Here is a 13074-nt window from a genome sequence, read left to right on the forward strand (position 1 = left end):
GGGAGGGGAGGAGAAGGAGAGGAGGGGATAGATGAAGAGGAGGGTAGGAGAGGAGTTGACAAAAGAAGATTGGGAGGAAAGTGGAAAAAAAACGATGCCAAAAGGAGAATAGACGGATTCTGACCAGGTTTATTGGGATCTTGGACATCTTGATGGGCAGGTTTCCCAGCTGCATGGTCTTCATTGTGACCAGAGGGGTGGTCTTCCGGATGGAGAGCTTCACTTTGGATGAGGGAGGAGGAGGGGTGCAGTATGATCAGAACTCTTATCTGCTACAGCCACCAGCAGTCTGGGTCCTAACAGACGAGGGTCCGTGTGAGGGTCCTACCTGGCCTCTTAGGCTCCTCCTCCTCCTCATCATCCCAGTCTCCCAGGTTCTGGGGCCCGAAGGCCATCAGGCTCTGGACCACGTGTGTGCCGACCAGCACCATGCGCCCGAACGCACGCTGCTCCAGAACGAAGATGGTGAGGGGCGGGTGCAAGTATACCTGCTCTGGAAGCTCCTGATTGGATATGGGGCAGGAACAGGAAATGAGTCGTCATCTTACATCACAGAGTGAACTACAGGTAAGGAGTCTTGATTGGTCAGGGATAATGTACACTACCCTTCCATCGAACACCTCTGGGAGGCTACACTTTTACAGCTGTGACATTGGTGTCTCCTGGTGGTGGATTCTACAGAGTCTATCTTCTGTTCTGAGGTGGAGTCCGGAGGGTTCTCACCACATGGAAGTGTCTGACGATCTCCTTGAAGTTGGGTGTGACTTTGTAGTTCTCCATCTCCTCCGACTCCAGACAGTGGCCCGCACACTCTATCCTCACCTGGGGCCGCTCCACCTCAAACAGGTTCACCCTGCACAGGTCCCTCAGGCCCCAGAACAACACCTGGACACACACGCAAGGTCACAGACGCACACACGGATGAACGCACACACATGTATGAACATACACATCTTTACACACGCACACACATGTATGAACATAGTCACACACACACTATGCAATCACGCGATAAGACACACGCATAATACACCCTCACAGAGCCAAAGCCACCTCGTCACCCTCACCTCTATCCTGAAGGTCTTGAGGACTGGCCGGACACCCTCAGGTATGACGTAGCATCTCTCCTCCTCCAGAAACTGGGGCTCCTGAGGGTCCACGTCTGCATTGAGGGACGGCTGTGAGGGCCAGGGGTCACATGTTAAAAGTTAAGGGTCTGTACATGTGCTGTTTTAGTTTTACTGTATTGGCAGGTGCTGGTTGCTTTTCAACATGAGGACCCTGGAGATGGACCTACTAACTGACAATTAAAAGGATTGGTCCAATTCCATTTTTACAGCCAATCGGGACCAGAAGTAAACCACTAATCCAGCTACTGACCTCTCCAAAGCAGGAGTAGTCCAGTTCTATAAGCTCAAACGCTGCCAGAAGCTGGCCAGCATGTGAACGCCCTCTGGTGATGTTGAAGAATTTCAGTCCAGGCTTCTTGTAAGGCTCCTCCACAAACTTCAACTCTGGCTCTGCAAACGCCCGGCCCAGAGGGTCATTTTTGCTCTGCATGTACACACACACAAAGACACACACACACACACAAAGAGACACACACACACACACAAAGAGAGAGAGACACACACACAAAGACACACACACACACACACACACACACACAAAGAGACACACACACACACACACACAAAGAGAGAGAGAGACACACACACACAAAGAGACACACGTACACACACAGAGACACACACACACACACAACCAAAGGTTTTATGTAGTCTCAGGGTCAGGGTCTGTGTTTCATTTGATTGAGTTACTATGGTAACGGGGGGGTTACCATGGCATCGAAGTCGTAGAGGCTGATGATGATGATTGGAGGGTCATCCCTCAGCTCCTCCTTGGTGCCCTCGATCAAGACCCTGTCGAACAGCAGCAGCTCACACCAGGTAGGGGACAGGGTCTGGTTCAGGATCTACACACACACACCGTTTATGAACACACACCCAGTATATTAACACACACACACACATTGTATTAGACACACATGCCCACTGTAGACTCCCATATTACATAAACACACACACTCAATTTGAGCAAACCTATAACATAAACAGACACACACTCAATATGAGCAACCCTACAACATAAACACACACACACAATATGAGCAACCCTATAACATAAACACACTCAATATGAGCAACCCTATAACATAAACACACACACACACACGGAGGAGAGAGTGGTAGGAGAGACTCACCCGTGAGACCTGGCACTGCGTGGAGAACAGCACCTTGGTGAAGGGGTCCGACAGGCCGGTGTCATCTGAGGCGATGATGCCACGCGCCTGGTACATATGGCAACGCAGCTGGAAGTAACGACTGTCTGAGGATACACACAGACAGACACACAGTGAGGATACACACAGACAGACACACAGTAGAGACACACAGGAAACACAGAATACTGACGTCGTGGAGATATAATAAAGACCAGTCAGAAAAAGTAGACACATTAGATGTACAGTAGACACACAATGGAAACCAGTGGGGCAACAGTAGAGAGGAACACAGGGGAGGAAGAGACAGCGGGAGGGGGAACCCTGACGGTAGAGGTTCAGGGGGTGCTGCTCACCCTGGCAGGTCAGGGAGATGGGGGGCATGTTGGCGGGCATGGGCACCCCAGCTGGCATCGGCTCACAAACAGGCAGGAACTCTCCAGGCAGGCTGATGGTACAGTTTTTGGCGTACTTAGTGATGCCCAGCCACAGATACACCTCAAGCTTGGCGAAGATCTCTCCCACAGGGCCACCAGGGGTCTGAACACACACACACAAACACACAAACACACACACTCAGTGATATAGAATTTAGTATGCACTATGTCGTACCTGCTGTAGTGAAAATATTTTGTGTGAGTTTGTGTATGTGTCTGAGTTTGAGAGAGTGTTTCCATGCAGTCAGTGGCGTGTTCAGGGAGTGGCCTAGGGTGGCACGGGCCACCCCTGAAATCTGATTGGCCACCTCAATATATGATTGGCTATATGCCCAGTCAGAGGCGGGCCACCCCTGGTGCCACCCCTATCAAAAATGTCTGGACACGCCCCTGCATGCAGTATCCGTGTGGTACCTTCATGTAGATGGTGGACAGCTTGCCACAGTCCTTGCCTCTCTGCTCCTCCACCAGAGAGAACAGGATGGAGTGTGAGGGGATCCGGCAGTAGGCCAGCCTCCGCCCTGCACTCAGCATCCACAGAAACACATCTGGCAGGGTACTCTGGGGCTGGAGGGGTGGAGGGGTGGAGGGGAGAGGGTGGAGGGGAGAGGAGAGGAGGGGAGAGGGGTGGAGGGGTGGAGGGGTGGAGGGGTGGAGGGGTGGAGGGGTGGAGGGGAGAGGGGTGGAGGGGTGGAGGGGAGAGGGGTGGAGAGGGGTGGAGGGGTGGAGGGGTGGAGGGGAGAGGGGTGGAGGGGAGAGGGGTGGAGGGGTGGAGGGGAGAGGAGAGGAGAGGAGGGGAGAGGGGTGGAGGGGAGAGGGGTGGAGGGGAGAGGGGTGGAGGGGAGAGGGGTGGAGGGGTGGAGGGGAGAGGGGTGGAAGGGAGAGGGGTGAAGGGGTGGAGGGGTGGAGGGGTGGAGGGGAGAGGGGAGAGGATGGAGGGGAGAGGGTGGAGGGGTGGAGGGGAGAGGGTGGAGGGGAGAGGGTGGAGGGGTGGAGGGGAGAGGGTGGAGGGGTGGAGGGGTGGAGGGAAGAGGGGTGGAGGGGAGAGGGGTGGAGGGGTGGAGGGGAGAGGGGTGGAAGGGAGAGAGTGGAGGGGAGAGGGTGGAGGGGAGAGGGGTGGAGAGGAGAGGGGTGGAGGGAAGAGGGGTGGAGGGGAGAGGGGTGGAAGGGAGAGGGGTGGAGGGGAGAGGAGAGGGGTGGAGGGGAGAGGGGTGGAGGGGAGAGGAAGACATAAGTATGACAGGAACCGTCAGAGGGCGACTGAGAAGTGATTGGTCCATCTCACCTCTTTGGCGAGCAGTAGGAGCTTCTTGAAGATCTTCTGTGCTTCTGACAGCTTCTCTGGAGCTGTCCTCCTGGTCACCCTCCTCCTGGCACGCAGCGCTGCCCTGGCCAGCAACAGCTGGATTCACACGCACATTCACAGAACCCCCCCCCACACACACACACACACACATACACGAGTTAGATTCGTAGCTTCTTGACTTTCTGTGGTGTTGAAGGAGCTGATGACCAAGGTGTTTGTGGTGAGGCTGTGAGCAGAGACGCTCAGTCAGGAGGTGACTCACGATTCTCTTCCGGAGGAACTCTCGTCTGCGTTTGTCCAAGTTGTTGGGTTTGTAAGCTCCCTTCTTGAATGCATTGGAGCAGTACTGTCTGGAGAATAACACTCGGATGATTCGTTTTGATTCACTTTCAGGCTCAGAAATGTGCAGCCGGATTTTTATTTTGTGTCTATTCACTTTCCAAAGCTCACATTCACAACCAGACACATTTCCACATTCCTTCCGTAACAGCTTAGGTATCACATGTACATTAAAGTGCATTTGCTGATTCAGACGAGTGAATGTTTACATTCAGTAAAGAGTGACTCACTTGCAGCTGGCCACAAACTCTGTGAGAACCTCCACCAGGCGTTCCTTCACCCTGCTCCTGGGCCGCTTCAGAAGACCCTCCACCTCCTCCAAACCTATCTCCTAAAGAGTACACACCTACATCAGCTCCACACTCACACACACTCACACGTACACGTTCATATTCAGGCAAAACAGACTTTGAGAGGGGGGGTTTTTGACGGACGTCCAGACAGATTTACCAGCCTGTCAGCAATCTTGTGTAACCAATTAGAGCTGTAGTAGCGGAAGCTGTGGTCCTCGAAGCAGCACCAGAGGTAGAGGCAAGGCTTATCTCCCTTGAGGGGCACACAGCGGAACGACCTGCAAACGTTCGTCCAGGATTAGAATGGGATCCAAGCCAGTCAGGGTGGATGTATGTAGAGAGTTAGGATTAGTGAGGGTCAGTGTGCATGCTGGTCTTGAGGAGAGGCAGGTCTTACCTGTCTAACTCAGTGGGCTGGGGTTTTCTGGGCTTGGAGACAGACCTATCCAGAGGCCCAGGGTCCAAGAGCTGCCCCCTCTCCAGCTCGTCTTCAGAGCCCAACAGAGGCTGGCCGTCATCGCTCAGATCCTCCATGCCTACACTCACGTCATCTCTGCTTCTGGAAAGATCTTCCCTGCTCCTGCGTAGGTCATCCCTGTTCCTGCGTAGGTCATCCCTGCTCCTGCTAAGTTCCTCCTTGCTGCCACTTTTTTTGGACTTCGCCACCTCCACCACCTTCCCATAGTTCCCTGTGGATAACAGAAAAAACGGTTTGATGGAACAAAACATGATGTGATACTCAAATGGGGACCTGTATTTTCTTTGGTGGTAAATTGTGCTTCAGAAATTAGAATCTCTCCAGGGGGAAAATTGTCAAATCGGGTCTTGGTGATACTTCCTTTTCTCAGACTTGACAAAACAGCTGCATTCACATCTTACCTATAGACAGTTCGAAGGTGATTGACTTGCTCCCAATGACAGGATCCATCATGGTGATTTCAAAAAAGGAGGCAAACAGCAGAAACTCCTCCTTCTCTCCCACCAAACCCTGCAGGGCACAACCAGTTACAGAAGATTCAGGATGCAGGGGAGAGCGGTGCTAAGAATTGTGGGTAATGTAGTTCAGACTGACCTCAGGCATGGGGTGGACCTCCTTCACCTCCACAGTGACTGCCTCTGGTACCTCCATGCCTGCCTCCTCTGACTCCACTGCAGACCCAGCTACACACAAATACATAAAACATCGACATCTACATAAGCCTCAACCACTATTTAGTTTCCGACAATATTTTCTGACAATATCAAAAACAAGGACGTCAGTGTTGTTGTTTTGGATGTGGCCCCACAGACCCACAACGCAATGCAAGCTGTTCAATGGCAGAACCTAAATTCCCAGCATGCCCCTCACCATCCTGCTTCCTCTCCTTGGTCTTCTTGCTCTTCCTCTTCAGGCGGCCCAGCGCCCCCTTCACTCCGGGGGAGGGTTGGGTGTCCGCGGCAGCAGAGTTGGGCGAGGTGTAGACCTCCACGCTGAGGCCCAACAGGAGCCGTCCGCGGTAGAAGATGCCTTCACTCAGCCCCTCGTTCATGGCCTGGTGCACGTCCCTCAGGGCTGAGTTCCTGGGAGAACCGTAAAGGTTGATCCAGGAAGGGCCAAAGGTTGGGTCAAACCCTGGAGGACGGACGTAAGGGAGACAGAGAAAGATGGAGAGAAAGAAGGAGAGATGGAGAGAAAAAAGGAGAGATGGAGAGAAAGAGGATGAAGGATAGAAAGCAAGATGGAGAATGATAGTATCAGAGATCATCATCAGAGATCATATTAGAGTATAAACAAATATAATGGGTCAATAAATGTTAGGAACTGTACCATTTCTGGTTGGGTCAGAGATCTGTTGAAGGTCCAGGAAGTGTGTTGCCACGGCGACATCCCCAATATTAGCATCATCAAGGATCTGGATTTTGATTCGTCGAGCGAGGGGTGGGAACTGCTCGATGAAGGAGATCTGCTCGTTCCACGTGGGACTGTTGGTGCCTGACACCACGGAAGTCTCTCCCTGAAAGAAACACAACAGCTGAGGTTGACGAGACTGGAGTAAACAGGAGTGAAATCAGGAACACCTTTGCACTGTCCTCTCCCCTCTCCTTTCCTCCCTTATCCTCTACTCCCGCCATTCCCCACTTTGCGGCCCACTTGCACAGCTCAAATATTTTTTGCGGCCAATCTGTATTACCATAGCGAACCACTAGCAGGCACTATTTTGCTCTCCTCTCCAATGCGCTCCTCTCTTCTCCTCTACATTCACATTTACATTTAGTCATTTAGCAGACGCTCATATCCAGAGCGACTTACAGTAAGTACAGGGACATTCTCCCCGAGACAAGTAGGGTGAAGTGCCTTGCCCAAGGACACAACGTCATGTGCCCCGGCCAGGAATCGAACTGGCAACCTTCAGATTACTAGCCCGATGCTCTACCCGCTCAGCCACCTCTCCTCCGATGCTCTCTCTCCTCCCCCAGTCTATTGCTGAGAGGGACCAGCTGAGCTAAAGAACCTGATCGGAGCTGATAAGACGCATATTTGTGTGTGTCAGTGTGTGTGCTACCATTAATAGCAGTGTAAATAGATGGACCACAGCCCATTGAACAAATAGTAGCTGTGTTCTGGGAAAAGGTGTTGGGCAAGGGGGAAAGAGATGGAATGCGAGCATGTGTGTGTGTGTGCATACATGTTTGTATGTGACTGCGTGTGTGTGTGCTGGTACCTGCTGCCCAGCAAAGGTGACCTGGACGTATGGGTCTATGAAGACGTTCCTGTCCATCATCTTAGAGAAGTTCCCCAGGAAGCCAGCGCTCATGCTGGGCAGACCCTCGGCCCGATACACCCTCACCAGGAACTGGGCCCAGGGCCGCTCCGCTGGCATCCCCCTGGGCAGCAGCAGGTTCCTGCACACACACACACATACACACAGACACACCACACATACACACACCACACATACACACGCACACACACACCACACATACACACACACACACCACACAAATACCACACATACACACACCACACATACACACACACCACACATACACACCACACATACACACACACACACCACACAAATACCACACATACACACACGCACACACCACACATACACATACACAGATAATCTACACACACACTCGGACAGTCCTGTGGAATATCAAATGTTGCACTGGGGCTCACTTGTCGATCTCGTCGTTCTTGGCACCGGTCGAAGGTATGCTGAGGTCGTCTCCCTTCCTCACCACGGTGATGCTGGCCTTGACGTAGCCCCGGATCCCTGAGCGAGTGTCGGACGGGTCGGTCAGAGGAGCCCACTTCTGGTGGAAACTGTGGTCTGGAAGAGGTGGTTTCAGTGTGATGATGTCACGGCATGTCTACTTGTTTTGGCTCGAATCTGTGATGATGTCACATTCTGCATGCTTGTTTGGAGGTAATATGTGATGGTGTCACACTTCATTGTTTACCTGGCTGGCTGTAGACGGTGCTGATGTCGATCTTGAACATTCCGATACGCTTCATCAGGAGTCCCAGCAGCTTCTTGTTGACCACCTGGACAGGAAGCAAACAACCGGTCACATGATCACCTCACATGTTCTCCTTTACCGCAGGTGAACCACCCAGCAGACACACACCCATCCAGCACCAAAACAGACAGATACTCACCGTCATTTCAATGACTTTATCAAACAAGACATCCTGAGTCTCATGGAACTCAAACACAAAGTTCTTAGGGAGACAGAAAGGGAAGGACAAGATAGTAGGGTTCAGTTAACTGTTCAAATTCAGCTCAATTCAATGTAACTGACATGAATTTGGTTCGGTTTCTCCCATTCCTCACCTCGTTGTAGAAGGGACAGTTGGTGGACTTCTGAGTGGCTGTGTGTCTCTTCTCCTTCTCCACACGGATGAACACTGCAGGGTTGATGTTCACTCCCTGCAGCTTCTGAGCCTCCAGGATGCTAACATTCACCTGGACACACACACACACACACACGACACACACACAAAGTGTGTACTTAAAAAACTAATGTATCTCTCTGGAAATAATAAGGTACATCCATTGACTGCAGATCAAGAGGTTGCAGGTTCAAATCCAGCTGTATGTTGCGTTGGATGAAAGTGCCAGCTAACTGAGTACATTTAGGTACAATATCCAGTTATAGATCAAACAGGATCAACATGAACTGTGTAATAGACCTAGCAGCCATGTTTGTATTCATGCATCTACTGGGGTTGTGTATGACATGATACAGCTAGTGTCAGCCTCTGTCCTGTTCGACATCACCCACCTGGAAGCTCTGGACTCTGGGAATGGCAGTCTGGCCATGCCTGGACAGAGCCCTGCAACGACTACACACACACACACACACACAAACACACACACACAAACACACACACACAAACACACACACAAACACATACAAAGAGAAAGGAGAGAATACTTTTAAAATGAAAATCATCAAATATGTCCTATTATAAATGGAATCAAATCTAAATCTGAAGTTTTGTGTCTAGACATTTGTAAATGTCACTACACCAAGATCGATAGACCTTAGACATCAACACCCAAGAACATGACCCTGGAGAAGACTAGAACCAATATCCAGACGACTTCTGTTCTGTCCGTGATCTACACTATTGATGTGTGACGTGATCTATTCTATCCGTTGTTCCTCCTGTACACCTCCCTTGGAGACTGACAGGAAGTTACCTCAGTATGGGTGTGAATGTCATGTTGGAAGTCTCCATGCTATCCATGTCAAAGTCATCGTCGTCGTCATCATCATCTTCGTCATCCTCGTCTCCAGTGCGAAGAAGCCCCCGGCCGATCCTCCTGGCAGCCCGGTCCAGATGCTCAGGTCGCAGGGCCTGCTTGGGCCTGACAACCACAGCCCATCATCATAGAATCATCTCTTAGATCCAGAACCTACAATCATGGTATTATCTGTTCGAACCAGACCCTGGCATCAAAGAACCATCTCCTGTCATCTTAGAACCTACATCCTTCATCTTAGAACCAATACCCATCATCTTAGAACCAGGACCTGTCACCTTAGAGACAAAACCTTTCATCTTAGAACCAGAAGCTGTCATCTTAGAGCAAGAACCCGTCATCTTAGAACCACAAGTTGATTCTCTTCAGACAGAGACTCACCCAGCATCTGCAAATGCTGTGTTCCTGATCACCAGCCCTGACCTGGAGGGGGAGCAAGGTGTAGGAGTCATCACTCACATGCTAGATCAAAGTGAGTGTGTGTGTGTGTGTGTATGTATGTGTGTGTGTGTATTTGTGCGTGTCTCACTCGTCTCCGTCCTCCAAGTCCAGGAACTCGTCCCCCTCCCAGCCTCCAGCTGATCCCTGGACGGGCTGGTACCGAATATCCAGCTCCACATACATCTGAAACACACACATACGGAATCACAAAGCAAACTACATTTCAGAAAAACCCCCAAGGTTATGAATCCTCACAGAATCTTCATGTGAGCTCTGGTGTTCTTGTACATCAGTCAGGCTGTAGTTGGCTGCAGTCAGACGTTCTCTGAGCACCATTCGTCCTGACGTTACCACATGCTGCAGGCCGACCACCAGCTTCCCCAGCAGCCTGGACACACACACACACATACACACACACACACACACACACACAGAGCACCTTAGGATCAGGGCAACATATATTTCATGTATGATGTCTCCCAGGCATAGATGATTCCAAGTCTGAAAAGTAGCACAGCCTTTAAAATATGAAATACTTGGTCTAAGATTTATTGGCACTCAGTGCTTACGTGTTCAATTTCCCTAAAAATCATCTCATCTGAAATTCATGGTGTTACTGCAACTTCCCCTGACCAATATCTGTACCCGTCAGCATGTCAGGGACTTACCTGTTGCTGAAGACTTTGCTGCAGTTGTAGACACTGATAGTCAGAACCTCGTTTCCAATCCCTTTCCCATAATGAGGCCATCGGAATTGCTACAGACACACACACACACACACACACACACACAGGCAGACGGACAGGCACACACACACACACACCGTTACAGTTTTGGGATTTGTGGAGACAAAGTTAACAGCAGTATTATAGCCCCCCCCCTCCACGCCCCCTCTGTACCACGCACACACACTGTACCATAAAGAACAACCAAGCTTCTGATTAATCACCTCAATAGATTCCACAGCACTGTTTGTCAAAGGCTAAACCCAGCATATGTGTTTACAGTTTCAGAAGCTTGTTACCCCCTTAAGTCTGTAGGAGTCTGACTCACTAAGTACAGAGAGCCTTGATGTGGTTTGGCAGCCACAGTAGTCAAACACAAGTACAGCCAAGCTCCTACAAGTTCACAAACAATCTGCAGGCTGAGCTTCAGAGAGGCTAAAGCTCTGCTATCAGGGCTCAACCAGGAAATGTGTTCTCCTCATCAATCAGTGATTGGTCAGGGGTGTTCCAGAATGGAGAGGCCAGTGTTGGCTCAGAGGGCTGGAGGACATTTATCAGCTCTATTAAAATAGTTTTACTCTGACTAGCACACTTAACTCCCTTCTCTCTCTTTCTTTCTTTCTTTCTTTCTCTTTCTTTCTTTCTTTCTTTATTTTCTCTCTCTCTCTCTCTCTCTCTCTCTCTCTCTTTCTTTCTTATATCTCACTCCTCCCTGCAGACAGCAGATGTTACCTCATTGAAGATGGCCAGGTTTTCACACTGCAGGATCTTGGTTTTATGTGTGAACCCTGTGGAATGAATATCAGAAGCCCCATCATAAACACCATCATCCATATACAGGTTCACCGAACGCTTGGTTTCACCTAAACATAACGTAGTTTAAAATATTATTTCGACCTTTACAACCTTTTTTTTCTAACCTTAAAAAAAAGCCTTTCTAAACTTTTAGAAAAATGTTTTTCTCTGTCTTTTTACATTTCAAAACTTTTTTGAGAAAATATTTGTTCAAACTTTTAGGAGAAAATATTCCTTCAACCTTGCAACACTTTTTTTCAAAATAATTATTCAACCGCTCGAAACGATTTTTCTCAATTTTTGTTTTCACACACCAGTTGACACAACAAACAAGTTCTTTCAACATTCTTTTTGTTTTACTTTCAAACTTTTTTTCATACACATAGGAGGAGAGGAAGACATGGGAGACGAGAACAGAGAAGCCTAAAACACAGAAAATCAAAACAGAGCGGAGTAAAATAGAGTACAGTAGAGAATAGTAGAGTCCTCATCAATGGTGCAAACGTTGTACAAAAAAATACAGTAATTAAGTATTTGTACTTCGTTACTTCCCATCTCTACTCCTAGAAGATAGTTCTGTCTGGAGAATACCAACAGCTGGAGACTGAAGAAGACTGTCAACAGCGCTTGTTTGAACAAGATGATGACGATAATGATGAAAACGATATGCTCCTCTTAATCCAAGATCCTGGAGAGAGATCAGACTCCCTAGAAACAAAACTTAATCCTGTACAGTAGGATCTCACACACTACAAGATGAGTGACTAAGGAATCGAGATAACTACTGACCAGCCAGCACTGCCAATGTTACTGATCAGCAGACAGAAAGGCAGTGAAACAGGGAGACAGACAGGCAGAAAAATGAGTAGTACCAGCAAACACAGTTAGACAGACAGGCAGAAAAATGAGTAGTACCAGCAAACACAGTTAGACAGACAGACATGTAGATAGACGGGCAGAAAGACAATTAGTATTGACCATGTGACAAGCAAAGACAGGTAGGCAGACAAGTACAAATCAGAGAGGCAGATAGACAAGACAGGTAGAATGAGGTAGTACTGACCATGTAACTGCCAAACACAGGGAGGCAGACAGACTGGTAATACTGACCTCTGAAAGAGAGTTCCACCTTGCGATCGTACCTCCCTGGGAGGTTAGTGATCCTCTTCAGGCTGACTGTGATCGACATGTCTGAGTCCTGGCAGTCTACTAGCGCTCTCACACCCTGGTTCTACAGAGCCCCAGCGCTCTCACATCGTACTCTGGTCCCTCTCGTCACAGTTCCGTCAGATCCACATGCTGCCACCACAGTTCCGAACGTCCCAACGTTCTATCCTCAACGTTCCGTTTTCTCTTGTTCGCCTTGTTCACAGAACTTCTCCACCACTTCTCCTCACATTCCTTTTTCTCTGGTTATCCTCTCCTCTCGTCTTTGTCTTTGTCTTCAGCTGTGCTGTTCAGGAGGTGGTGAGGGGACGTCCTGCTGTGTGAGGGAACTAACCGAGTGGCCCAGCCTGTTCAGTCACTATCAGAGAACACACACACACACTCACACGCATGTTTGCATTTATGCGCACACACGCACACCTTAAACACACCTCTCATACGTTCAGAATACGGCACAGCTCATTTCAGGTGAACAGATCAAGAAACAGACACTTGAAGTATTCCTGTAATGGTTTTCTCATTACTGTAAT

General features: G+C 49.5%; 1 protein-coding gene across 1 annotated transcript in view; it reads right to left on the reverse strand.

The window, feature by feature from the left end:
* LOC124471896 (fer-1-like protein 4) overlaps positions 1–12894 on the reverse strand; it is a 14219-nt gene extending 1325 nt beyond the window's left edge. Inside the window, exons 1-31 of the mRNA XM_047026559.1 lie at positions 12488–12894; positions 11315–11370; positions 10526–10614; positions 10146–10245; positions 9946–10040; positions 9798–9839; positions 9354–9521; positions 8932–8992; positions 8481–8612; positions 8306–8368; positions 8107–8191; positions 7823–7976; positions 7359–7539; positions 6464–6650; positions 6005–6268; positions 5729–5817; positions 5536–5644; positions 5054–5345; positions 4814–4934; positions 4594–4694; positions 4287–4374; positions 4004–4120; positions 3133–3285; positions 2638–2821; positions 2264–2388; positions 1841–1975; positions 1381–1554; positions 1068–1178; positions 724–885; positions 329–503; positions 125–222 (exon numbers count right to left, since the gene is read on the reverse strand). Coding sequence (XP_046882515.1) covers positions 125–222; positions 329–503; positions 724–885; positions 1068–1178; positions 1381–1554; positions 1841–1975; positions 2264–2388; positions 2638–2821; positions 3133–3285; positions 4004–4120; positions 4287–4374; positions 4594–4694; positions 4814–4934; positions 5054–5345; positions 5536–5644; positions 5729–5817; positions 6005–6268; positions 6464–6650; positions 7359–7539; positions 7823–7976; positions 8107–8191; positions 8306–8368; positions 8481–8612; positions 8932–8992; positions 9354–9521; positions 9798–9839; positions 9946–10040; positions 10146–10245; positions 10526–10614; positions 11315–11370; positions 12488–12566 — 3990 coding nt within the window. The 5' untranslated portion in view covers positions 12567–12894. The remainder of the gene's footprint in view (positions 1–124; positions 223–328; positions 504–723; positions 886–1067; positions 1179–1380; positions 1555–1840; positions 1976–2263; positions 2389–2637; positions 2822–3132; positions 3286–4003; positions 4121–4286; positions 4375–4593; positions 4695–4813; positions 4935–5053; positions 5346–5535; positions 5645–5728; positions 5818–6004; positions 6269–6463; positions 6651–7358; positions 7540–7822; positions 7977–8106; positions 8192–8305; positions 8369–8480; positions 8613–8931; positions 8993–9353; positions 9522–9797; positions 9840–9945; positions 10041–10145; positions 10246–10525; positions 10615–11314; positions 11371–12487) is intronic.
* Between the last annotated feature and the right edge of the window lie 180 nt (positions 12895–13074).

The sequence above is a fragment of the Hypomesus transpacificus genome, chromosome 9 (assembly GCF_021917145.1).
Source record: "Hypomesus transpacificus isolate Combined female chromosome 9, fHypTra1, whole genome shotgun sequence".
NCBI lineage: Eukaryota > Metazoa > Chordata > Actinopteri > Osmeriformes > Osmeridae > Hypomesus > Hypomesus transpacificus.